This window comes from Carassius auratus, chromosome 24, assembly GCF_003368295.1.
Source record: "Carassius auratus strain Wakin chromosome 24, ASM336829v1, whole genome shotgun sequence".
In the NCBI taxonomy this organism is placed as follows: Eukaryota; Metazoa; Chordata; class Actinopteri; order Cypriniformes; family Cyprinidae; genus Carassius; species Carassius auratus.
Window position 1 is genome coordinate 21514821 of NC_039266.1, and position 27750 is coordinate 21542570.

Genomic DNA, 27750 nt, shown 5'->3' on the forward strand with positions numbered 1-27750 from the left:
ACCAGCTTCCGCGGTGTTGAAAATATCCTCTGGTAATTAAAAAATGCGCGCGGCGTGACGAATCTTCCCGGTCGTAGTCAGGTGAAAGGTCATCATGTGGGTCATCTTATTGACGGCTAAATTATTATTCAGAAATATTACTAATATTTAGATTGGGCATGGGCAGGCATTCACAAAAGGGTACTTTATGACAAAAAAGAAAAAAATAGAATTTTGCTTTGACAAAAGGGCACTTTGGGCACCAAGGGGCAAAGGGGCAGGTGCTCAAGCACCCAATGTACAGACTCACAGACACACCTGTTTTACACACGTGACTCAGAACCAGGAAACAGCAATCACATGATTTCAGGAAAATAGAAACTGAAGTGCAGCTGAGCTGTCTTGTGTTTGTGTCTCTGTATTTAAGCAGTAAAATGGCAGAAGCCAGATTTTCTCAGGATGAGTTCATGTGTCCAGTGTGTCTGGATCTCCTGAAGGATCCAGTGACCGTCCACTGTGGACACAGTTACTGTAAGATCTGTATTACAGACTGCTGGGATCAGGAGGATCAGACAAGAGTCTACAGCTGTCCTCAGTGCAGACAGACCTTCAGTCCAAGACCTGCTTTAGCTAGAAACACCATGCTGGCTGAACTGGTGGAGAAACTGAAGAAGACCAGACTCTCTGCTGACTGTTACGCTGGAGCTGGAGATGTGCAGTGTGACGTCTGTACTGGAAGAAAATACAAAGCCGTCAAGTCCTGTCTGATGTGTCTGAACTCTTACTGTCAGAATCACCTCGAGCAACATGAGAGTTTGTTTAGAGGAAAGAGACACAGTTTGACTGAAGCCACTGGACGACTGCAGGAGATGATCTGCCAGAAACATGAGAAGCTTCTTGAGGTTTTCTGTCGCACTGATCAGAAGTGTATATGTATGCTGTGTACGATGGATGAACACAAAAACCATGACACTGTATCAGCTGCAGCACATAGGACAGAGAAACAGGTATTTAACACTAGACACTAATGAAATAATGCTCAACACACCTTATGCTTAATGATAATTAATGTGACATGATTGTAACCGATCATCACTTCTGGAGTTTGAACCTACAGCCATTTGTTATCAGTTGAGATAAGTGACCTTTAAACTGCCTCACCCTACGATTACTGTATTCATCTGTTCAGATGATGATTTAGTGTCAGTAGTTTCTGTGAGATTCACTATCATCTGTTTGTCCTGCAGAAGCAGCTGAAGAAGACACAGAAGACGCTCAAGCAGAGAATCCAGCAGAGAGAGAAAGATCTCCAGCAGCTGAGAGAGACTGTGGAGTCTCATAAGGTGAGTCTGGAGAAGAAGAGAAGTTTGTCTCCGTCTCAGTTCAGACTCACTGAAGCTGAATCACTGTGTGTCCTAACAGCGCTCTGCACAGACAGCAGTGGAGGACAGTGAGAGGATCTTTACTGAGCTCATCCTCTCCATTGAGAGAAGCCGCTCTGAGCTGATACGACTGATCCGAGATCAGGAAAAGACTGCAGTGATTCGAGCTGAAGAACGACTGGAGCGACTGGAGCAGGAGATCAATGATCTGAGGAGGAGAGACGCTGAGCTGGAGCAGCTTTCACACACACAGGATCACATCCAGTTCCTGCAGGTAACACAGATCTAGAAGAACAGGATCAGAGTGGACTTGGGCAGATCCTGCTGTGACAGAGACTCACAGAGAAACATTTCATGAGTGTCTTATTATAAAATCATCAGTCAGGCTCTCATCTGATCATCTTATTCTGAAAGAGACACATCTTACAAATGGCTTTCAGCTCTGGAAATAATTTCTCTGAGCTCTTCTGGAAGATATATTTAGCTGCCAAAAACCAGTAGCATCAGCAACCTTCACTAAAATGTAAGGGTCCTTGTGAAGTTTCAGTGTCTATAACTGCTTTAAAGGGGGGGTGAAATGCTCGTTTTCACTCAATCTCCTGTTAATCTTGAGTACCTATAGAGTAGTACTGCATCCTTCATAACTCCAAAAAGTCTTTAGTTTTATTATATTCATAAGAGAAAGATAGTCTGTACCGATTTTTCCCGGAAAAACACGAGCGGCTGGAGGCGTGACGTGTGGGCGGAGCTAAAGAATCACGAGCGCCAGTAGGCTTTTGCGTTGAGAGCGTTTGGAAGCTGTGACATTACCGTGAGGGAAAACCCATCATCCAAAACAAACCATGGCTTACAGTCAGATTCAGCCGTTTATTTATGATCCAGAATCAGATCCAGAGGCTGAAACTGAACGAGAGCAGCAGCAGCAACGACTCGCTCCGAGCGGGGCTCGAACCCGGGTCTCCGGCAGGGGAGGGGACGCACTAACAAGGAGGCAGAGATATTTGAAGCAGTTTTACTCACCGCCTGCGGTTCCAACACACGATCGTGACCCTTTTTCGTTGGGATTGCATTATCCTTAAGAAATAAACGATGTTCAAATCCGTCGTCAAACTGGGCCTTGTTTGTAAAACAAGCATCTTCGAAATGCAGGGAACAAACACAAACACTTGCACAACTCCGTTGATGCTCTGTAAAAATAAACTCCATCCACTGGTCCCTTAATGCTGTTTCTCTTTTGGTAATCTGTGCAGGGTTGTCTTGCCCTGGCAACCAAAAACACACTTCTTTTGTGACATTTGGCGACGCTCTCGCTCTGATCAGTGAAGTCTGTTGTGCTCTCAGTGCTCTGCTATGCGCTCAGTATGCATGAAATAGCATTTCACCCCCCTTTTAAATAATGGTCAGTCTAAGCTCTGCTTTTGAGACTCCATTGATGTGCTTGAGCTGTTTGATGGACATTTATGTTTTTAGATGTTTTATCATCCAAACTATTGCCTAGAATATTTTCATAGAGTGTAAGTGGTGAATACTAGAATCTGTAGCTCTAATGTGATAAAATAAATATGAGAAGCATGAAGCTGATGCTGTGGAAGTGCTGGACTGAGTTACTAAAGACTTGTCAACTCAACAAGAGCTGTTCATATCTGATATTCATGTAGATTTTTGGGTGAAGTGTGGAGCTGATGAGTTTTGATTTCTGTTTTCTGTAGAGTTTCAAGTCTCTCTCATCACCTCCTGAATCTACAGATGTTAATGATGATCTCTTCAGTTCTCTCGTCTCTTTTGATGACCTGAGAGAATCTGTCCATCAGCTGAGAGACAAACTGGAGGATTTCTGCAAACAGGAGCTCATGAAGATCACAGACAGAGGTAAAGTCCTGGAGATTCATCTGCTCTCAGAAACGAGTCCATCATCATCTCATATCATGAAGAACATCATATTAGAAATGTGTTAGGAATGGATGCAGAATCCTTTTTCTCTTGAATTGAGAATCACACTTTTCATGTCTCTTGATTTCCACAGTCACGATCACCAACATTGTTCCCAGAACCAGGAAGGACTTCCTGAAATGTAAGTCAGTTAGAAAACAAGCAGAAAACTCCAGGAGCGAGTGAAGATAAAAGAAGAGCTTTATAATTGATGATGTAAATGATGATTTGCACAGATATCTGTACTGAGACACTGATGATACACTGAACACGAAGAGTTCAGCTACATGAAAAGATCAAACAGATTCATAATTCCTGATTCTGATGTGTTTTATCTCCATCAGATTCCCATCAGCTCACTCTGGATCTGAACACAGTGAATAAACACGTCCATCTGTCTGAGAACAACAGAGTGATTGCTGGCACTAACACAGTCCAGTCTTATCCTGATCATCCAGACAGATTTGATGGACAATGTCAGGTGTTGTGTAGAGAGAGTGTGTGTGGACGCTGTTACTGGGAGCTGGAGTGGAGTGTATTTGTTCGTATATCAGTGTCATATAAGAGCATCAGCAGGAAGGGACAGGGTAATGAGTGTGTGTTTGGATGTAATGATCAGTCCTGGAGTTTGTACTGTTCTCCCTCCAGTTACTCTTTCATGCACAATAACATAAAGACTGATCTCCCTGTAGAGTCCATCATCAGTAGAATAGGAGTGTTTGTGGATCACAGTGCAGGAACTCTGTCCTTCTACAGCGTCTCTGACACAATGAGCCTCATCCACACAGTCCAGACCACATTCACTCAGCCGCTCTATCCTGGGTTTCATGTATGGTTTGGATCAGTGAAACTGTGTTGATTAATCAGAATAGACTGACGAGAGATTCTACCCATAATGCTTTGAGCTGCATGATACATCAGCAACATATATGTTACTTTTGTCACTGAAATACCGTCAGAATAAATGTGTGTAAAATGTGTGTAAAATCCTCATGTTGACAGTAAGATCAGTGTGTGTGTGTGTGTGCATGCGTGTGTGTGCTTCTCAATGATGATGTTTTTCTGTGCTTTTTATTAAGGCTGGGACACAGGGTTAAAATCAACAATGGCAATTATAGGTTTCCATGAAAATGGGTTATGCGATGTATGTGGTGTATCTGAAAAAAATTTACTTTTGAGGTGTGGTAAATATACAGTGTATATCGTGATATATTATTTGGTCACTTCGGGGAGGAGAGAATGACACATGAAGATATTTAGCAGAATGTTTTATGGATAGACAGGTGTGTGTGTGTGTGTGTGTGTGTGTATGAAATGCTAATTGTGAGTGTTAGAGGAGCTGAACACACAGCACAAAAGCATGTGATCTGAGAAAATATGCAATAAAAAACAACTAAAAAGTTTTTTTATTTTGGGTTTTTAAAGTTTAGTAAATACTTGACATCCAGTACAGTAGGTGGCGATATGCCTCATTGGGAGTTATCCGCCATTAAACAAGAACAAGAAGAAGAAGAAGAACTTTCGGGCACACGCTGTATAAATATATGTTTAAAAGGTTTCTCACTGCTCCTTAATCTCCTGGCTGAGGAAGGGCACAAGGTACAGTTTTATGTTCATTCTGTGTAGTAAACTTCGAGAGACTTATTGTGTTTGTATAGCGATCTCCTATAAAGCTGTTAGGTAAAGTTTAGCTGGTCGTTAGCATATATAGCAGGTTTTGAATATCAGATGACCATTTCATTTGTTAATGTTGTTATTCAGATGTTATTAATTGTATGATTCTGTCACTGCCATAAGCAGAACAGTGTTTTATTGCCTCGTCAGTGTTATAATTTCACTTGGTTTGCACTTCAGATAGATTGTTTACAGCAAATCAGCTCTTTATTTGGTCATTATATATATAATTGATTATTTATTTATATATATTTTTTTTTATTCTAAATTGATATCGTCAGTTGTACCAAAATCAATTAATTAATCAATTAAGAAGTTGTCAAGTTGTTGAAGTCAGTTGTTAAGAACAAATTTTTGGTAGGTGCTTTATCTGCATACTGCATCTCTTTCTGTCAGTGTTAAAATAATTCATATTATTCAGGCTTACTACAGTAGGAAATGTTATTAAAAATATCCTGTATGCATAAAATGGGATTTATTGTCACACTATGTATTGTGTGGGCCAACTAGATTGCAAATGTGTATTAATTAATTTATAGGTTTGTTATGTGCATTTATATAGGATTTGCAGGGAAATGTTTATTCAGCTCTTCGTTTTCGTTTATTCAGACTAAATTCTTTATAGAGATCAGTTCCTGAAAGTAAAGTGCATCTGTTCTACTGGGAATGCTTCAAGTCAGAATTCATTACCTAAAATTATTAACATATATTCTGTTACTAACAACAGTTTTCATCATGTAATCAGAAACCGATTAGGATCATGTGACTCATCAATAGTGTCATATATACTCCTTTTAGAAAACGAAAGAAACTGTACATTTTGGGGACAGTTTTGAGTCCTGCAGCACAACTGTAGTAATTAGGATTAGGGATGGGTACCGAAACCTGGTATTTAATCAGTCCCAGGGCTAAATTCTAAAATTTACTCGGCTAAACCGAGTATCAAAAAGCTCTGACGTTAACTGTTCTGCTATCAGTACTGGAGAAATTATGAGAATGCAAATACATTTATTATTGTATATTATAGGGATGTCAAATTTCGATTATTTCCATGATCGATCGTCGTTTAAATTAACGATCAATTAATCGATTAATCGTTAACCATAATACTGCAAAATGCGTCTATTGCAGGCACACAGTCAGCGGTATGACAGGATGTGCAAAAGCCACACACACACACAAAACGCTTTCTCACTTGAATTAAAGAGGTTTTAGTCTGAATAAAATGCTACTAGCAGGATTATAAAATGAATAGATGCGATTATGATCATTTGATAAAATGAAGAGAGCGCGCCATACTTTTGAGGTCATTTTACTTTGTTGACAGTTTCCAATCCCGCACGGAGAACGCTGAACGCGCCTCTTTAAATGGTTTTGTGGTGCTCGTTGTTGTATTTTAAAGCACAATTGCAATGTTTTCAACTGACATTATTGTATAAAATTATCCGAAATGTGGAGCGCGTGTGACTGCGCTGCACATTAAGTGAACTACATCGGCGTTGCTGCACCAAAACACAGTTGCTCACATTAATTTGATCCTGCTGGATTCTGTCCTAGAAAATGTCAGATTTTTAAAAATCCGGCATACAGATTTATTTGGAGGTTATTGCTCATGTCTCATTCGGCACAAATCGAAATGTTTCCATATTCGCAATGTATTTGAATGTTAAACTATTATTTATAATGGCTTGTACTTAACACGCATTCGCATATAGACGGAAAAGATGATCCTCTTCATATGAGCAAAAACGTCCTTGGCATAACAGCAGAGTGGACCGGTATACTACGGTCTATTTAAACTGACCAGTGTAACCTTTTAATGTTTAGTTGACATTTTATTTTGATAATGAACAGACTGCGATGTAAGTTTGAATCGCTAGAATATACGTGTGCAGCAGGCCCCGGCGCGAACGAAACAGCTGAGACATTAAAAAATATATATATTTTCCGCAAAAGTGTTTACTTTCATTTGTGCACACTCACAATAAAAACAGAAGATTTGTGCTCTTGTAAAATAAAGCAAACAAACAGAATGCGTTGTCATCCTTTTTTTTTTTTTTTTTTTTGTGAACTTATGGAGCGCCCACACTTCTGTTTTAAATCCGTTAATCTTAATTAGCCTATTTAAATCGGATATATTTCGCATAGCCTATTTAAAAAAAAAAAAAAAACATGAAAACAAATTGTTATTTTTATGTTGGGCCTATTACTTAGTAGGCTATACATTTTCCTTAAAGCATCCCATTTTGTCCCAGGGCTTAGAACCTGTGCCCTAGTCAGGTCCATGCAGAAACTTGTAAACAATGCTCGGCGTCACCGTTTAGTGACAGCAGTGAATGCTCCAGGAATGTGTCGGTCACAGCGCCTATTAATCGCTGTTTTGAATCCAGCAATTATTTATTTAGAAATGATAAAATCTGATTATGACAAGTGTGGTATAAAAGCTTTGTTTATTAGAGGAATAATAGGTTAACTGGAAAATGTTAGATCGCGACCATGCTTTTGGACCCCATAGTCTTCATTTACGCGGCTTTGTTCTGGTTTGCCGGTTGGTCACGAATTTCCACAAATTCAGTATATTTAGGCATTGTTTCTTTTCCTAAATCTTCATAGTCTAACCCTCTAATTTCCCAGGTTTATTTTATTATCTTTCGCTTTTAATAACTTTTTCGCATCTCTTACTGTGGTAAACATGGGAAGGGAAATTAAAAATTTCATGAATTAAGAATTCGTTCGATTTATTAATTTGTTCCCTTATTTCACTTAAATCATGGGTTATTTAGGGAACAAAATTAATGAAACATGGACAATTGCCACATTAATAATTCGTAGGAATGAATTAACAAGTTGTAGGAATGAATAGACTACCTGTCCTGTCACTGTGTCCCGCAGCCCTGCAAAGCGCACGATATAAAACAGTTATCTGATGAAATGATTAGTAACTACATTTCTATTGCATTTAATGTTGAAGAACTTTTATGTTGTTTAAATTTTAATGTACTTTAAAGTTTAAATCACATTAAAAGCTTAATTTGTACATTGTGAATGAATGATGATGCTTTTATATATCGTCACCGTCACTCACAGCCGCTCGCACGTGTTGAGTGCGCATGAGCCGCACGCAGCCCAACATTGAATCGGTTAACCGACCATCGATAGCATTAATCGATTGCATCTCTTATCGACAGTTAATCGATCATCGATTAATCGTTGACATCCCTAGTATATTATTATTATTATATACATTATCTTCCAAGTTCTGTTTCACCAAGTTCTGAGTCGCCAGCTATTTTTATATGCGGTAATATTCAAACATTTGTCTATGACGCATTTTTGCTATTCGTAATTCCGAAGCGAGATCGCGTTCGTGCAGTCGATAAGCTTCCACACGCAAAACATGAAAGCCCTGCTTAGTTATGATAAAGGACAGAACTAAACATTCAAACGTCTGCTTACACTTTTTTTTTTTTCTATTAAGCTAATTAATTTTTTTTATTTAGATTTTGGCTTCTAATGGTGGTTTCACACCAGATACGAATTAAGCGTTAAGCGCGAGTGATTTACATGTTAAGTTAATGCAAAGACGTGAATAGACAACCTGCTGTGCGATTCGCACGAATGAGGCGACGCGAATGACACATGCCATGAATTTGGCGTTTTTGGACATTTTGATGCGCAAGTTGAAAAATCAGAACTTTAGTGAATATTTGTGCCGCGTGAACCAATCAGGAGCTTGCACTGCAAAAATGGCTTATCTTAGTATTTTTGTCTGGTTTCTAGTCAAAATATATTACAATTCTTAACTCAGGATACTTTAACTAGATATTTAGTCTTGTTTTCAAGGGGAAAAATAAATTTTGCTTAAAACAAGTAAAATTATCTGCCAGAGGGGCAAGTAAAATATTCTTAAATCAAGCGAATTCGCTCCTGTTGTGAAGTGAGTTTCATGTGCAAGTGAAGCGAGTAAACTCAAAATGTTCAAGCGTCCAACTATCCGAGAATAGCGCTATTTATTCGCGCAAGTCACGTCTGGTGTGGATGCTCCATAAGGATTGTAGCATATTTCTTCTATTGCAACTTTTTCCCCTTCACAGTGGTGTGCATTCATTCCTCCCTAAAATCCAAACTTAAAGTCCGAATCAGTACAGTTGAATAATGGCTGCTTTTACTGTTGCTAAATTGCGGGACATTTTTGATAATAAAATGTTGAAAGCACAATCCGCACATAACACAGGTTGAACTGTGTGCGGCGATGTGCTCCAAAACGGACAAGCTAATTACACTTTAAGCTTCGGGCGTACACTATCAAATACACACAAAATATGTCCAAATGGCATTTACTTAAACACAGTTTATGTCTTAAGTGGATGAGAACAGTTGGGAGAAAATCCAATGTGTATTGATATATATATCACTATATTGTCTGAAAGTGACAGACTGGCGTTTGGGCCATCAGTTAATCAAACAACAAAATACAAAGACAAAATCAATCACAGCTCTTTATCTAAATTATGTTATAGATTTAATAAGCATTAATCTATCAATACAGACAGTGGAAACTGTAACAACTTAATTTACTTGTAATGCTTGTAATTGCTATACATTTTTACCTGAACTGTAGTTTCAGTAGCATTTCGTGGAAAAATTAAAGCACTGTTTTTAATTTCATCAGTATATTTGTTTTATTGTATTTGTCAGTTTGTTTTTCTTTGTTGATGTAGTTACTGTATCTAATGTTATGTACAGTATACAGTGTGCATACTGCCGCATTTACACATTGATTTTTTATATTCATTTCATTAAATATTTATCTTACATTTCAGAATATAAAGCAGTGTTAATTCAGCTCTTAATTTTTCATATAACAAAAAGTACTGATAAGAATACTGTTATTGTTCCGAATTGATAAGCAGTATCGGTAAGAGTAGTAATACTGTTAAAACTGTAACTAAAGACATGGATTAGGATGCAGGATTACAGTAGTTTTTAAAGGGGTCACTGGATGCCCATTTTTCACAAGTTGATATGATTCTTTAGGGTCTTAATGCAAAGTCTGTATCATGCTTTGGTTTAAATTTCTCAATGGTAGTGTAAAACAACACCCTTTTTTACCGTGTCAAAAACAGCTCTGTTCACAGCGAGTCATTTCGGTGCATGTCCCTTTAAATGCTAATGAGCTCTGCTGACCCCGCCCCTCTCTTCCGTGGAGTGTCGAGCTGTTCTGTGAGAGACTGTAAACTTTAGCCACATTTGTCATGGACCTTCCTAACAAGCACATTATCAGGAAAGGTGATTTGCAAAGATAAAACAAAGAAAATGCTTATTCTTTAGGTGAAGCTTGATCACGAATGATTTTCACGCACATATATGCATTCAGGTAGATAGGGGATGCATTCCCTAAAAAAAATGTTTAATATCACTTTACGTTGTATTATTGTTATAAAAGAAGGTTGAAACAGTTTGTTGTGCACACCACGTGCTAATGGCTTCTGCTCTGTTTGTTCTTTTGGTTATATTTGTTTGATTTATACTTGTACGTTTTATTTTTCGACAGTTTTGTGACCAGATTAGCAGTTTATTGTCTGTTTGGTGCTTTCCATGTCTTTTCCACGTATGATGATTTACTTTTTCCATGCGGAAAAAAAAATCATATTCGTTTCCAGAAAAACACGATCATGCGATGGCCTGATTCAATGCATAATCAGCCAAAGGCCGCATATTAATGCGGGGTCGCATTTTTTCAAATACGCCGCTCTTTTGCCGCATAAATTGCCAATTTCAGAAAGCAATATGCGGAGCTAGCATGATTTCATAATCCCTGTATTTTCGTTGCAAAAAACTCATATATATTAGCAGAAAGTTGAAAAATGTTGAGTTTACTTCACACAAGTAAAGGACCATTTTCCCCCTATTGCCATGGGAACCATATGAAGTGACGTGATTACGTGATGTGAACATCATCTGCAAACCCTGCGGTGAAACCAGGGTGAAACTTGAAGCGCGCAAATCATTCTTATTTGCCAACAAAAATAAGCGCAAAAGAATGCGCAAAGCAGTTTCACGATTTGTTACATGACAGTGGAGCCAAATTATATTGCGAGAACTTGCGAAAACTGCGGTTTGATGAAATAGAGAAAAAAAAGGTGATTCCCCCAACACCCCCTTCTCACTAGGCTCTCACTAACACTGCTGTAGTTTCATTCAGAAGTTGACGCAAACTTTACAGTTGTAAGATTGTACTTTTTTGTTACAGAACAGTACCAAAAACTCACAGTTGTAATTATATTAGTAGTATGTAAAATAATTTACCTTGCAGTAAGAGATTGCAACTTAAATATTCTGTGATTTAGTATGCTCTCTTATCATAGGAAGTAATAAGAAATTACTATTTAAATTAAGGTAGTAGCCTAGTGAGAAAAAGGTGTTGGGGGAATCACCTTTTATCTCTTTTTCATCAAACTACAGTTTTTGCAAGTTCACGCAATTTCATCGCATGCAATTGAAAACATATCCTGCATATTCCATCGCATTTTCTAAGAAAACGTGCAGCAAAATCAAGGATGTTTTATAACCGAATATGCAGTATTTATTTTCTGTTAGGTGCTTTCCATGTCTTTTCCAGATTTTCTGCAGCTTACAGTAAACACTAACGTAAATGTGCTCAAAAAACTGCTTTTTCTATTTTGAGAGAATGGAATGCACGAACCAACGAGGCTTACATGTGCACATGCTGCCAAGGAACATTTCATTTAACTGTGAATTTTGCATCCGAAGACCAATTTAAGGCCATTGTCTTGCTTCTCTGTAGCATGTATTCTTGTATGTCATGATTTACAGACTGGCAGACACACGCCTGTTTTACACATGTGACTCAAACACAGAACCAGGAAACAGAAAATGAAAGTGAAGTAGATCTGTTGTGTGTTTGCGACGACTGCAGGATCTGCGATGGATGAACATACAAACTACAACACTGCGTCAGCTGCAGCACAGAGGACAGAGAAACAGGTATTTATTATTATGATCCAACAGTCATTAGGTATCAGTATGTTTACTGTATTCATCTGTTCAGATGATGACTTTGTGCCAGTAGTTTCAGTACTATCATCTGTTTGTCCTGCAGAAGCAGCTGAAGGAGACACAGAAGATGTTCCAGCAGAGAATCCAGCAGAGAGAGAAAGATCTCCAGCAGCTGAGAGAGACTGTGGAGTCTCATAAGGTGAGTCTGGAGAAGAAGAGAAGTTTGTCTCCGTCTCAGTTCAGACTCACTGAAGCTGAATCACTGTGTGTCCTAACAGCGCTCTGCACAGACAGCAGTGGAGGACAGTGAGAGGATCTTTACTGAGCTCATCCGCTCCATTGAGAGAAGCCGCTCGGAGCTGATACGACTGATCAGAGATCAGGAAAAGACTGCAGTGAGTCGAGCTGAAGAACAACTGGAGAAACTGGAGCAGGAGATCAATGATCTGAGGTGGAGAGACGCTGAGCTGGAGCAGCTTTCACACACACAGGATCACATCCACTTCCTGCAGGTAACACAGATCTAGAAGAACAGTTTAAATTCTTATCTAGAATGATGGCAATATACTCGATTTCATCCCTTGCTTCAGTTACTTCATTCTTTTGGCCAGTTTTACTAAATGGTGCAAATTAACGCAATTCTAAAACAAATCTGATGGGAGCAGAAATCTCTGCGAGTGATTTAGTATTAATACGCAAATTAAAGAAGACAGACACAACATATAATTTACATTTCGAACAACACAATATAACAAGTGCACAACAAATTCAAAAAATGAATGTTTTGATAGACCTCCCTTGTCATAAAATCCTAAAGGATTCCAATAAGAAAACTTTACCGGATTCTAATTGGAATTTCTATCATATTTTGGAACCATTCCGATAGGATTCTGATAGGAATAGTCTTGTAGGACAAGACATAAATATCCTGTAGGATCAGTCCTATAGGATTTTAATGGGATCCAGTTGGGTGACTGTAATGGGATTTCTATTTATTTTTTAGGGCCCGAGCACCGAGGTGCGAGGACCCTCTTGTATCTGCTTTGTTTTTTATTAGGGCTCAAGCCCGAAGGGGCGAAGAGCCCTATTGTTCTTCTAAGGATTATTCTTCTTCTTCTTATTATTATTTTTTTTATTTTTTATTAAACCTTCCGGGGGTTTTTGGAGGCCTTAACATGCTCAAAAACTCTTGAAAATTGGCACACACATTGGAATCTGCGGCCATCAGGACGCCACAGAGACTGGGCCCCGGGCGTGGCACAGGGACTCTACAGCGCCCCCTGGAACACAGTCAGAAATCTTGAACCATAGCTCACACACACTTTCATGTATTTATATGAAACTCAGTACACTTATAGATCTCATTGAGCCGAGCAACTTTCGCACTCTATGTCATAGGCTCCGCCCAACAGGAAGTCAGCTATTTAGGGCTGTTTATAAAAAGCATGCTCTGGAATTTGATATACTTGTCATAGGTCTTTTACTTGATTGCCACCAAACTCGGTCAACATGATCTCAAGACATTGGGGATGGAAAATTGCGAGGGGATTTTTGATATCTCGAACGGTTTGCCCGTGGCGAGGCGTTGAAATTATGGCGAGATATGAGAAACAGGAAATGTCTAATAACATCCACATACATTTCCTGAATTTGATCAAACTTCATTGGTTTGTTCGTTGTATGATACTGATCGTATATATGTGACTATTAAGAGTCAACATTATAGCGCCACCAACTGGCAGCAGGAAGTGTGCCATTTTCCAAATGCTTTGAATTCAGCATCTTATTTTTACTCTATTTACTTAAAACTTCATCAGAATAATGACAAAACACGGCCGATGTAAATCTGTTGTGGGGATATTGATATCTGATATAGTGTTGCCATGGCAACGTGTCAAACTTGAATGTTCTGTTATGGTGAGTTTGAGGCAGACAACAAGCTCAGATTTACATAAAACTCAAAACACATATCAGTATTAGTGATAGCTAGACAATGGCAAAAGCTTTTAAAAGGGCGTGAAGGAGGCACTCTATAGCGCCACCTTTTGTCAAAAGTGGGGGGGTTAGTTTTAGCTACAGACACCAAACTTGGTACATAAATTGTTCTTTTCAAGACGGACAACTTTCTAATTCACAGTCATCAGCTACGACCAACAGGAAGTCGGCTATTTTGATTTGAATATTTAAATTGAGCTCTGATTTAATGCATACTCCTCACAGGGGAAGTACACTATACACACCAAACTTTGTCTACATGAAGAAAAACCATTGAGGAACTTAAATTGCGAACGGATTTTGGTTAGCTTGAACGGTTTTGTCGTGGTGAATTTTTGAAATGACAGTAAAAAGGGAAACATTAATTGCCTTGTATGTTTAAATTGCAGCTTCCAAACACTTCAAAGCATTTTTTTATACAAAGATCAAATCATTTTGAGGAAATATGCATAGTTTCACGACTTTACAACACTGTATGGATAAAAGAAAATTAAAAAACTGTCAGACTTCTCAACTGACATGATCTCACTCTGGCCACCCTGTCTGTGTGAGGGAAGGGAGGGGGAGAGGGAGGGGGAGTGTGAGGGGGTTGGTGACTGTGACAGTGTGTGTGGACTGTAGGGAGGGGCTGTCTGGCAGAGAGAGAGACAGAGAGACCTAATCATCCCTTTAATAATCAGGAAAAAAAAAATCTGTATTTTAAATTGTTATTGTTTTTGTTGTTGCTAATGGTGGTGTTTTTTCCTTTCATTACAGGTTAAGAAATCTCTTAGGCCTTATCCTTTTCTGACAGTTTTAGGGATTTAAAAACATCCTAAGAACCCTAATTTGTGCTGCATATAATAATTTCAAACTCATTTGATACTGACCTATGACAACCTGTGACGTGACATGACATTTATTAATCTCATGGATGTAACAGTAAAACTCTTCAACTGACAGATAAAGCTGTAATGCAAGCAAAACTATTTCACAAATGCTTATAGGTCATTAAAATCATTACAAAACACTAATACATTATTTAAGGATTTGGTAACACTGTAAAATAATGTCTAATTTGTTAACATTATGCAGTATAACATAGTATGCAGTCTTCGTAGGGCACCAACTCCCAGAGGGGGCACCATCCCAGTTGCTCAAAAAAAAAAAAAAACATGCGTCATTCTCCCATCCGCGCTCGCGACCGCTCACACCTCATGTTTGCGGCTGAATGTTCGTAATTGATGGATGGACATCTATGCCTGGGTATAGGACATCAGCAATCCGGCACAGAGAAAAGAAAACTAAAGAAAATAAAACAGGCATAAAGTTGTCTTGACATTGGACTTTCTAGAGTCTCAAATTTAGGGAAGGTCTCTAAAGTTACATGTGATATTGTTATACACTTTTCTAACGTCAGTAGCATTTGAAGAGAATGACTTACAGTCATAAAAACAACTGTAATTGTTCATCTAGGTGACAGCTATAATGCACAATTAAATTGAATGTTTGATATTTATTACAACAAACTGTAAGTCATATGTAAATTATGCAACTTTTTCACATGGGCTCAAATGCAAATTTGAAGCTCAATAGCATTTGAGAAGAAAGACTTGCAGTCACAAAGCAATTGTAATGTGTTCATATAGGTGTCAGCTACAATGCACACCTTATACATTTTTTATAAATATTAAAATAAAGTGTTACTAAAGTTATATATATTGTTCTGTGTATGTGATTTCAAAGTCTAGATTGGTCGGATTAACCCTTTAACTGCCGCATCCCTTAAAACTGATTGTCAGAGGGTTACTGTAAATGCTTATGCCCGCTGGGCACAGTTATCCTGATGCCACCGGGGTGGCGTTGCACTGATGGCTTGAGCCCGACATCGCTGCTTGCAGCTATATTTAGGGCCCGAGCACCGATGGTGTGAGGACCCTATTGGAATTGCTTCGTTTATTATTATTATTATTATTCTTCTTCTCCAAAATGAATCGCATTTTTGAGGGCCTAAACATACTCAAAAAGTCATGAAACTTTGCACACACCTCAGAACCGGCGAAAATTTACATCTGATATGGGTTTCAGAAGTGGGTGTGGCAAAATGGCTCGACAGCGCCACCTATACACTTTCAACGGTGTGCGCCACGAGCTACGTTTCACGTACATGTATGAAAATCGGCACACATATGTAACACACCAATAGCTACAAAAAAGTCTCCTGGTACGAAATCCGAATCCCAACAGGAAGTCGGTTATTTTTAATAATATGAGCAAATTTTGTGTCATTTTTGCCATTTCCATGAGTTGTATTTTAACGAACTCCTCCTAGAGACTTATTCAGATCAACACCAAATTTGGTATGCCTAATCTAAAGGCCTTTGCGATGTTAAATTGCGAAGATTTTGAGTTTTCGTCGAAGGGCGTGTCAGTGGCGGCCTGGCGAATTTCGATGATTCGCCATGAAAAATGAAGTTGCTATAACTCAGACATACAATATCCAATCTGCCCCAAACTTCACATGGTTGATAAAACTCTGGAACTGAACAGATTGACATGCCCATATTCAGTTATAGTCATAGCGCCACCTATTGGCAACAGGAAGTGTCATATTTTACGCTGTGATGAACTACTCCTAGAAATTTTTTGACATCAATGTCTTTTTTGTGGTTAGTCTAATTTAAAGGCCTGTGCGATGTTCAGTTGTGAAGATCTTGAGTTTTCGTTAAAAGGCGTGTCCACGGCACCATGGCGAAGTTCGATGTCTCGCCATGTGAATAAAAGATGTTATAACTCAGGCATTAAATGTCCGATCTTCCCCAAACTTCACATGTGTGATAAGAGTCCTGGCCTGAACACATCTGAAGGCCATTATTCCAACGGGTGTGGCAAAACGGCTCAATAGCGCCACCTATACACATTCAACGGACTGTGCCTCGAGCTATGTTCCACGTACATGTACAAAAATCGGTACACATATGTAACACTCCAATACCTACAAAAAAGTCTCTTGGTACGAAATCCGAATCCCAACAGGAAGTCGGTTATTTAGAATTTTCTCTGCAAAATTGGCGCTGTTTTTGCCATTTTCAGGGGTTGTACTTTAACGAACTCCTCCTAGAGATTTATTCAGATCAACACCAATCTTGGTCAGTGTAATCTTAAGCCCTTTGCGATGTTAAATTGCGAAGATCTTGAGGTTTCGTTAAAGGGCGTGTCCATGGCGGCCTGACAAATTTAGATGTCTCGCCATGAAAAAGGAAGTTGCTGTAACTCAGACATTCAATGTCCAATCTGGCCCAAACTTCACATGTTAGATAAGACTTCTGCCCTTAACAGATCTACATGCCCATATTACATTATAGTCATAGCACCACCTGCTGGCAACAGGAAGTGTCATGTTTTACACTGCAAAGAACTACTCCAAGAAATTTTATGACATCAACATTTTATTTTGGTCAGTCTAATCTAAAGGTCTTTGCAATGTTAAATTGTGGAGATCTTTAGATTTTGTTAAAGGGCGCGTCCATGGCGTCATGACAAAATTTCATGTCTCGCCACAGCAAGAGAAGTTGTTGTAACTCAGGCTTGAAATGTTCGATATTCCCCAAACTTCACATGTTCGATAAGACTCCTAGCCTGAACACATCTGAAGGCCAATATTCCATTATAATGATAGCACCACCTATTGGCAACAGGAAAATTGGCACATATAAATGACGTTGACATATTCCACTTATATTAACGATTTGAAATGCATATTTCTCACCTTCACCTTTTTACTAAAGCCACACGATTGCGGTGAGCCCGGGTGCGAGGGCCCGTTCATCGCTGCTTGCAGCTTTAATTATTATTATTCTTCTTCTTCTTCTTCTCCCGAATGAATCGCATTTTTGAGGGCTTTAACATGCTCAAAAAGTCATGAAACTTTGCACACTCGTCAAACCTGGTGAAAATTTTCGTCTGATATAGGATTCAGAAGAGGGTGTGGCAAAATGGCTCGACAGCGCCACCTATACCAAGAAAATCAACAGCCTTCCAGCTATGTTTCACGTACATGCACGAAAATTGGCACACATATGTAACACACCAATACCTACAAAAAAGACTCTTGGAGCGAAATTCTAAACCCAACAGGAAGTCGGTTATTTTTAATATTATGAGCATATTTTGTGTAATTTTGGTCATTTCCATGTGTTGTATTTTAACGAACTCCTCCTAGAGAGTTCTTCAAATCAACACCAAATTTGGTATGCCTAATCTAAAGGCCTTTGCGATGTTAAATTGCGAAGATCCTGACTTTTCGTTGAAGGGCGTGTCCGTGGCGGCCTGGCGAATTTCGATGATTCGCCATGAAAAATGAAGTTGCTATAACTCACACATACAATGACCAATCTGCCCCAAACTTCACATGTTTGATGAGACTCCGAACCTGAACAGATTGACATGCCCATATTCAGTTATAGTCATAGCGCCACCTATTGGCAACAGGAAGTGACATATTTTACGCTGCGACGAACTACTCCTAGAAATTTTATGACATCAATGTCTTTTTTGTGGTCAGTCTAATCTAAAGGCCTGTGCGATGTTCAGTTGTGAAGATCTTGAGTTTTCGTTAAAAGGCTTGTTCATGGCGCCGCGACGAAGTTCAATGTCTCGCCATGCGAATAAAAGATGTTATAACTCAGGCATAAGATGTCCGATCTTCCCCAAACTTCACATGTGTGATAAGAGTCCTGGCCTGAACAGATCTTCAGGCCAATATTCCACCGGGTGTGGCAGAATGGCTCTATAGCGCCACCTATACACTTTCAACGGAGTGCGCCTCGAGCTATGTTTCACGTACATGTACAAAAATTGGTACACACATGTAACACTCCAATACCTACAAAAAAGTCTCTTGGTACGAAATCCGGATCCCAACAGGAAGTCGGTTATTTTGAATTTTCCCTTCAAAATTTCTGTTGTTTTTGCCATTTTCAGGGGTTGTACTTTAACGAACTCCTCCTAGACATTTATTCAGATCAACACCAAACTTGGTCAGTGTAATCTAAAGCCCTTTGCGATAATAAATTGCGATGGACTTGAGGTTTCGTTAAAGGGCGGGTCCATGGCGGCCTGACAAATTTCGATGTTTCGCCATGAAAAAGGAAGTTGCTGTAACTCAGACATACAATGTCCAATCTGCCCCAAACTTCACATGTTGGATAAGACTCTTGACCTGAACAGATCTACATGCCAATATTCAGTTATAGTCATAGCGCCACCTATTGGCAACAGGAAGTTACATATTTTACACTGCGACAAACTACTCCTTGAAATTTTATGACATCAATGTCTTTTTTGTGGTCAGTCTAATCTAAAGACCTGTGTGATGTTTAGTTGTGAAGATCTTGAGTTTTTGTTAAAAGGTGTGTCCATGGCGCCGTGATGAAGTTCAATGTCTCGCCATGGGAATAAAAGATGTTATAACTCAGGCATAAAATGTCCGATCTTGCCCAAACTTCACTTGTGTGATAAGGGTCCTGGCCTGGACAGATCTGAAGGCCAATATTCCATCGAGTGTGGCAAAATGGCTCAATAGCGCCACCTATACACTTTCAACGGAGTGCGTATACACTTTAAACGGAGTGCGCCTCGAGCTATGTTTCACGTACATGTACAAAAATTGGTACACACATGTAACACTCCAATACCTACAAAAAAGTCTCTTGGTACGAAATCCGGATCCCAACAGGAAGTCGGTTATTTTGAATTTTCCCTTCAAAATTGCTGTTGTTTTTGCCATTTTCAGGGGTTGTACTTTAACGAACTCCTCCTAGACATTTATTCAGATCAACACCAAACTTGGTCAGTGTAATCTAAAGCCTTTTGCGATCTTAAATTGCGAAGATCTTGAGGTTTCGTTAAAGGGCGTGTCCATGGCGGCCTGACAAATTTCATTGTTTCGCCATGAAATAGGATGTTGTTGTAACTCAGGCATAAAATGTCCAATCCTCCCCAAACCTCACATGTTCGATAAAAGTCCTGCCCTGAACACATCTGAAGGCCAATATTCCATTATAATGATAGCGCCACCTGCTGGCAACAGGAAGATTGGCACATATATGGAATAAACATTGATATATTCTACTTATATTTATGAGTTTAAACGCATATTTCTCACCGTTCACCTATTAACTAAAGCCACTCGCTGCCGGTGAGCCCGGGTGCGAGGGCCCGTTCATCGCTGCTTGCAGCTTTAATTTATTATTATTATTATTATTATTCTAAAGGTACACTTTTCCATTGTATTTGTTTTATGAACAAATAGTACTTTCAGTTTGCTTAAACTCACCCTGATTGGTTGAACATTGTTTATAGTATGTTGCACAAAAAATTCTGATAATAAAGGCACTCATAATGGATTGATCACACACACACACACAGTGTTACTCTGAAGTTACTCTTAAAAGTACTTAACATAATCAAATAAGATCCTACAAGACAAAGTGAATTTCCATTTAAAAATCACAATGTCCAATATGATACAAATCAATAAAAGATCCTACATGAAAAAATTAAATCCCATTAAATAAAACACAATGTCCAATAGGATTCTAATCATCAAATAAAATCCTACAGGACACCGTTAAATTCCATTAAAATCAATCAGAATGTCCAATAGGATTATAAAAATATATTAAAATCCAATAGTACAAAGTGAAATTCCATTAAAATCAATCAGAAAGTCCAATAGGATTCTAAAAATATATTAAAATCCAATAGTACAAAGTGAAATTCCATTAAAATCAATCAGAATGTCCAATAGGATTCTAAAAATCTAATAAAATCCAATAGTACAAAGTGAAATTCCATTAAAATCAATCAGAATGTCCAATAGGATTCTAAAAATCTAATCAAATCCAATAGTACAAAGTGAAATTCCATTAAAATCAATCAGAATGTCCAATAACATTCTAAAAATCTAATAAAATCCAATAGTACAAAGTGAAATTCCATTAAAATCAATCAGAATGTCCAATAGGATTCTAAAAATCTAATAAAATCCAATAGTACAAAGTGAAATTCCATTAAAATCAATCAGAATGTTCAATAGGATTCTAAAAATCTAATAAAATCCAATAGTACAAAGTGAAATTCCATTAAAATCAATCAGAATGTCCAATAACATTCTAAAAATCTAATAAAATCCAATAGTACAAAGTGAAATTCCATTAAAATCAATCAGAATGTCCAATAACATTCTAAAAATCTAATAAAATCCAATAGTACAAAGTGAAATTCCATTAAAATCAATCAGAATGTCCAATAACATTCTAAAAATCTAATAAAATCCAATAGTACAAAGTGAAATTCCATTAAAATCAATCAGAATGTCCAATAACATTCTAAAAATCTATTAAAATCCAATAGTACAAAGTGAAATTCCATTAAAATCAATCAGAAAGTCCAATAGGATTCTAAAAATCTAATAAAATCCAATAGTACAAAGTGAAATTCCATTAAAATCAATCAGAATGTCCAATAACATTCTAAAAATCTAATAAAATCCAATAGTACAAAGTGAAATTCCATTAAAATCAATCAGAATGTCCAATAACATTCTAAAAATCTAATAAAATCCAATAGTACAAAGTGAAATTCCATTAAAATCAATCAGAATGTCCAATAGGATTCTAAAAATCTAATAAAATCCAATAGTACAAAGTGAAATTCCATTAAAATCAATCAGAATGTTCAATAGGATTCTAAAAATCTAATAAAATCCAATAGTACAAAGTGAAATTCCATTAAAATCAATCAGAATGTCCAATAGGATTCTAAGAATCCAGTAAGATCTAAAAGGATAAACTGAAATTCCAATATGATTTTTTGACAATGGCTGGTATTGAATGACTGCTAGTTGAGAGTTCCAAGCCGTCTTTTGTTTCCTGAAGCAAATTAAAAATAACATGGCTTGGCAAATGATATGTTCGGATAATGTGCAAAATAGTTTAAGACATGCTTTTTGCGGGCGTTATATATTGGCGCAAATGCCAGTAATTTGACTAGCACAAACATTAGTTAAACGCATTGCATGATTCATTTAAATAATCTCCCTTACACTAACTTTCGCGTCTGAAAGGGAAACTCATAATATTCTAATTCAGGCGCAAAAATAACTGTCCACGCCTTTTCAATGCCTTTTTAACTTTAGTAAAACCAGACAGTACAATATTAATGCAAAAAGATGGTTTGCGTTGGCGCAAGCTGTTAGTAAAACTGGCCCTTAATCTACACCTCAGGGCTATTTTGTATGAAGAATCAAATGGAAACTGTTTTTTCTTAGTATTAAAAGTTGAATGAGACAACTCGAGCCATTTAGAAATATCCTGTAATGCCTGTGTCAGGTGCTCACCTAGAAAGCTAAGTGTTTAAATGGACACATTGATGACAATGTCTAACTCCATTTTGAGTTTAACTCTTAACTTCTGGCGCAAGCCAAATAATCTTCAATCGGTCTCATTATTATTGTACAGTTCATGAAAGATCAGAATAATGTGCCCCTTTTTCTGGCATCTTCTGCACTCTCTATCCTTGAACCAGCAGTCATTCGCATTATGATACATTTTCCCACAGTTATAGCATTTCTGTGTTCTTTTTATTTTCATTCAAAGTTTATTTGTAGCACATTCCACTGATTATTGTTGCATCTTCAGCTGCAGTCTCCTCGGATATTGCTATGTACAGTGCAGGAGCAAGTGTCAAGACTTTTTGTATTTTTCTTTTTGTATGTGCTTTCATTGTGCATTTGTTACATTGTTACGTTTATGGAATCTGAATGTTCCCGCGATAATTAGGGGTTTATGGGTTCAAATGTTCAGGTTCATTTGCTTTTATATTAAATTCTGCATTTGACAGAAGCTGACTGTGTCTTAAGGGTCTTTGTGAAGTTTCAGTGTCACTATTGCACTAAAGTTAGAAATAATGGTGAAACTAATCGTAGCCTTTAAACTGCTTTTGCTACTCAACCCTGAAATGAGACTCCATTGATGTCCTTGAGCTTTTAGATGGATGTTTATGTTCTTAGCAGATGTTTTATTATCCGTAATTGTCCTATTAAGTTCACATAGTTTGTTACAAATATAAAAATCTGATATAATAATTATACGAGAAGAATGAAGCTGTTGTGAAAGTGCTGGATTGAGACGATGTTCTAAAGATACTGAATGTCAACAAAAGCCAGTTATTGTATGGCGCTGATGAGTTTTGATTTCTGTTTTCTGTAGAGTTTCCAGTCTCTCTCAGCTCCTCCTGAATCTACAGACGTAAATGACGATCTCTTCAGTTCTCTCTTCTCTTTTAATGTCCTGAGACATTCTGTCCATCAGCTGAAAGACAAACTGGAGGATTTCTGCAAACAGGAGCTGAAGGAGCTCTCAGACAGAGGTAAAGTCCTGGAGATTCATCTGCTCTCATAAACCAGTCCATCATCTTCTCATATCATGAAGAACATCATATAAGAAATGTGTTAGGAATAGATCATGAGAATCACACTGTTCATGTCTCTTGATTTCCACAGTTATAATCACCAACATTGATCTCTGGACCAGGAACGACTTCCTACAATGTAAGTCAGTAAGAAAACAAGCAGAAAACTGATGATGATTTGCACAGATATCTGTACTGAGACACTGATGATACACTGAACACGAAGAGTTCAGCTACATGAAAAGATCAAACAGATTCATAATTCCTGATTCTGATGTGTTTTATCTCCATCAGATTCCCATCAGCTCACTCTGGATCTGAACACAGTGAATAAACACCTCCATCTGTCTGAGAACAACAGAGTGATTACTGGCACTAACACAGTCCAGTCTTATCCTGAACATCCAGAAAGATTTGAGTGTTTTCCTCAGGTGTTGTGTAGAGAGAGAGTGTGTGGACGCTGTTACTGGGAGATTGAGTGGAGTGGAGATGTGCGTATATCAGTGTCATATAAGAGCATCAGCAGGAAGGAATTGAGTATTAAGTGTCAGCTTGGATTGAATAGACAGTCCTGGAGTTTGTTCTGCTCTCCCTACAGTTACACATTCATGCACCATAACAAGAAGTCTGAACTCCCTGTAAAGTCCACCAGCAGGAGAATAGGAGTGTTTGTTGATGACCGTGAAGGAATTCTGTCCTTCTACAGCGTCTCTGACACAATGAGCCTCATTTACACAGACGAGACTGGATCCACTGAGCCGCTCTATCCTGGGTTTTGGGTTGGTTTTGGATCATCCGTGAAATTGTGTCGATCCATCAGAATAGATTGATGAGAGATTCTACCCATAGAGCTGTTATAGAGTCTCTTCTATTATGTTCTTTACGTAAATACTGCATTATTTCACTGAAATAACATGTCTGAATTAATGTGTGTAATGAATTCTCTTATAGACCGTAAGATCAGTGTGTGCGAGTCTTGCTCAGTGACCATGTGTTTCTGTGACCAAATCTGTTTTTGTTGTTGAAATTTGTCATTTAGAATTTAATGTAGTGTCACATCAATCATTTTCATTAAGTCTGTCAAAATTACCTTTAAATTCAAATGATCAGTCAATAAATAATTTTCATTATTCACCTTATGTAGTCCCGAGCCACTGTTTTGATTATCATGCATTTATTTTGGGCTTTCGTAGCCCTCTGACACATCCAACAACACCACTGGATGAGTGCTTGGGCAGAGGGAAGGAAAAGTGCGGAGACCGATATTCCAGGCAACACTAAAATGGGGAGAGTCCAGTATGCAAACAATTTCAGCCCATTTTAGCTGCTGGCTCCAGGAAAGGACAGATTTTCCCCCCCACTCAATGTGGTAGTTGTGCTAAACCAGCCAAGGATGCCCTAGCACAAAGGATTTGCTGTGGGACTCCAGCAGATAAAGCACAACCTCCTCATGGTGGTTGCAAGAAATGGTAAAACCAGGGGTAGGCAAGTTCGGTCCTAGAGAGCCGCAGTCCTGCACAGTTCAGCTCCAACCCTGAAAAAAAACCTCACCTGCCTGTACCTTGGCAATCCTGAGTGGATTGATAAGCTTGTTAAGGTGTGTTTTATTAAGGTTGAAGCTGAACTCTGCAGGTCTGTGGCTCTCTAGGAACGAACTTGCCTACCCCTGGGTAAGACCATCGAGTGTCAAGGGAACCTGGGGAGGAATGGTAGGGAGCTCCCGTTTAGCAGCCAGTGGGGAGTCTATGAAGTTGGCCTCAGCCCCGGTGTCCACCAAAACTAGCCCTGAGTGAGAGGAGTGATCCCACTGTACTGTGGATGGGAGAAGAGTGCATGCTATAGGGCAGCGGTTCTCAATTCCAGTCCTTGAGACCCCATGCTCTGCACATTTTGTGTCTCGCTTTTCACTTCATATGTTTGTTCTATTCGAATGTAAGTGCCCTGCAAAGTGGATATCCTGCCATGACTCTAGTTCGAAGCAAAGTTATATAATCCATTCAAAGAGCATTGAAGTGTGTGGGACCTCAATTTAAATTGTATTTATTTAGAAAAGTATATGATGTCACACTTGTCTGTGTGTGAAGACGTTGTGCAGCACAAATCCGAGAATGAACGTTCCAAAGATAACTAAACTTCCAACATATTTCCCCTGCTTAGGGAGTAGAGAGCAATGAACACTGTGTAGGGACCATATCAATGGGAACACAGTTCATTCAAGGATCTCACTTCTAACTAGCTGATTATCTAAATCAGGTGCATTAACAAAGAGAGACATCAAAATATGCAGAGCTGGGGGGTGTGAGGACTGGAATTTTGAACACTGGTGTAGGGGATTTGTTTACAGTATAGTCTTGGGTCAGTTTTATTACAGATTTGTTGGGAGAGTTTAGTTGTATTCCCTGTGCACTTTGACATTAAGATGACAAATACAGAGTCTTCTGTACAATTAAACAGTGCAAAATGGAAATAAAAAAAACTTTCTTTGCGAGTCAGTCCTATTCAAAATGTGTGGATGGAAGTGTTTGTGTCAGCTACTAAAGGCACAGAGAGAGAGAGAGGCCACTCATCAAACAGCCACATTACACACTAACGAAAGCTGAACAAGTGAAATCACAATCAACCACCCCTTTAAAACTGCACCTGAACTTCTGTCACTGAAATAATGTAAATGTGTGCAATAAATTGTCATATAGACGGGAATATCACTGTGTGAGTCCTGCTGAGTGACCATGTGTTTCTGTACTCCGTAAATTGAAATCAATGAAGAGTACAAATGGACCAAAATGAACAAAATCTGTTCTCAGGCATAGAGACATTGTGCCTCCAGATGCCCTATCACACAGTGACATGGTCGGTCACAGGCTAGGGTGCGGGACGGTCAGGGGGTTGCTGATGAATGTCGGCCAGAAGTGAGGGATCCAGTACATCGTCCCAGGCCAATGAGGATCTTTCCTCTGGTCCATATCCTTCCCAATGGACAAGGTATTCCAGCTTACCACCCTGCTGCCGGGAGTCCAAGATGTCCTGCACCCTGTTGATAAGGGGTTCCTCTACAATTTCGAGGGAAGAGGAACTAATGTTTGCTTGTCGGGTTCTGTGACAAAGGGAAAAGCAGGTTTAAGTAGTGAGACATGGAATGCTGGATTAATACGATACCGGGCTGAAAGGTGGAGACGGAAGGTGACCCCATTAATCTCGATGGTGAAGGGACCAATGTAGCGGGGACTCAGCTTCCGCCAGGGCAGTTGGAGACGCAGATTCTGGGTGGAGAGCCAGACCTTATCTCCAGGGAGATAAGACAGGGAAATCAACCGGTGGGTATGTGCCTGGGCCTTGTGTCCCTGCACCGCCTGCTGGAGTCGCAAACCCTCTCACTCAGAACCAGTGGTCTACAGCTGGAACATCCGAGGGTTCTCTAGTCCAGGGGAATAGATGGGGTTGGTAGCCGAGCATGCACTGGCACGGGGTGAGGCCGGTGGTGTTCTGCTTGTGGAATTTTGTGCACAATCGGCCCATGGGAGGAACTAGTTCCAGCTGTGTTGGTTGTCATTACAATAGACCCGGAGATATCTCCCGATATCCTGTATCTTTCCGCTCAGTCTGTTTGCTGGTCTGGGGGTGATATCCTAAGGACAGTCTCACTGAGACTCAAGGATCTTGAAGAAAGCCCTCCAGACATAAGAGATGAACTGGGGATCACAGTTTTCCAGCGGCAGGTGATGTGGAGTGTTGGTGATGGTGGAGACTGAGCATCCACTGATATATTGGGAGACATCCAGGTCCATACTAGGCCACCAGTCCGCCGGCTGCCTGGGTGTCCAGAGCCTGGGGAAGCATGAAGGGAGCCCAGAAGAGAGGATCGTAAGGAGGTAGGTACATAGGTTTACCTTCTGGGCCTCCCAGTGGAGCGGGTTCGGTCTGAGTGGCGAGATGGATTTGGTCATCCAGTGTCCACTGGATGGGGTTTACAAGGACCGCTGGAGGGAGTACTGGGTTCCGGTGTAAGGTTTTCTTCAGGAGCATGCACTCGAGAGTGAATCTCCTTGACATTCTTGTCTCCGGGTCGGTAATTGATGTGAAACCGGGTAAAGAAGAGGGCCCAGCATACCTGCCGAGGCTTTACCCTCTTGACATCGCAAAGATATTGGAGGTTCTTGTGGTCTGTGATTGCCGTAGAGGGGTGTTGTTCTCCCTCCAGCCAGTGCCACCATTCCTCCAGTGCCAGCTTGATGGCAAGCAGCTCCCGGTTGCCAATGTCATAATTCCGCTCTGCTGGGGAAAGCTTCCGGGAGAAATAGGCACAAGTATGAAGTCGTGG

At 39.2% G+C, this 27750-nt stretch overlaps 1 protein-coding gene across 1 annotated transcript; it reads left to right on the forward strand.

Annotated features, from left to right (window-relative positions):
• Positions 1-338: 338 nt before the first annotated feature.
• Positions 339-24571, forward strand: LOC113042619 (tripartite motif-containing protein 16-like). Its single transcript, XM_026201600.1, has 6 exons — positions 339-986; positions 1227-1322; positions 1402-1635; positions 23231-23390; positions 23524-23571; positions 23727-24571. The coding sequence occupies exons 1-6, from the start codon at positions 414-416 to the stop codon at positions 24260-24262; spliced, it is 1647 nt and encodes a 548-aa protein (XP_026057385.1). The 5' UTR covers positions 339-413; the 3' UTR covers positions 24263-24571.
• The last annotated feature ends 3179 nt before the right edge of the window (positions 24572-27750 follow it).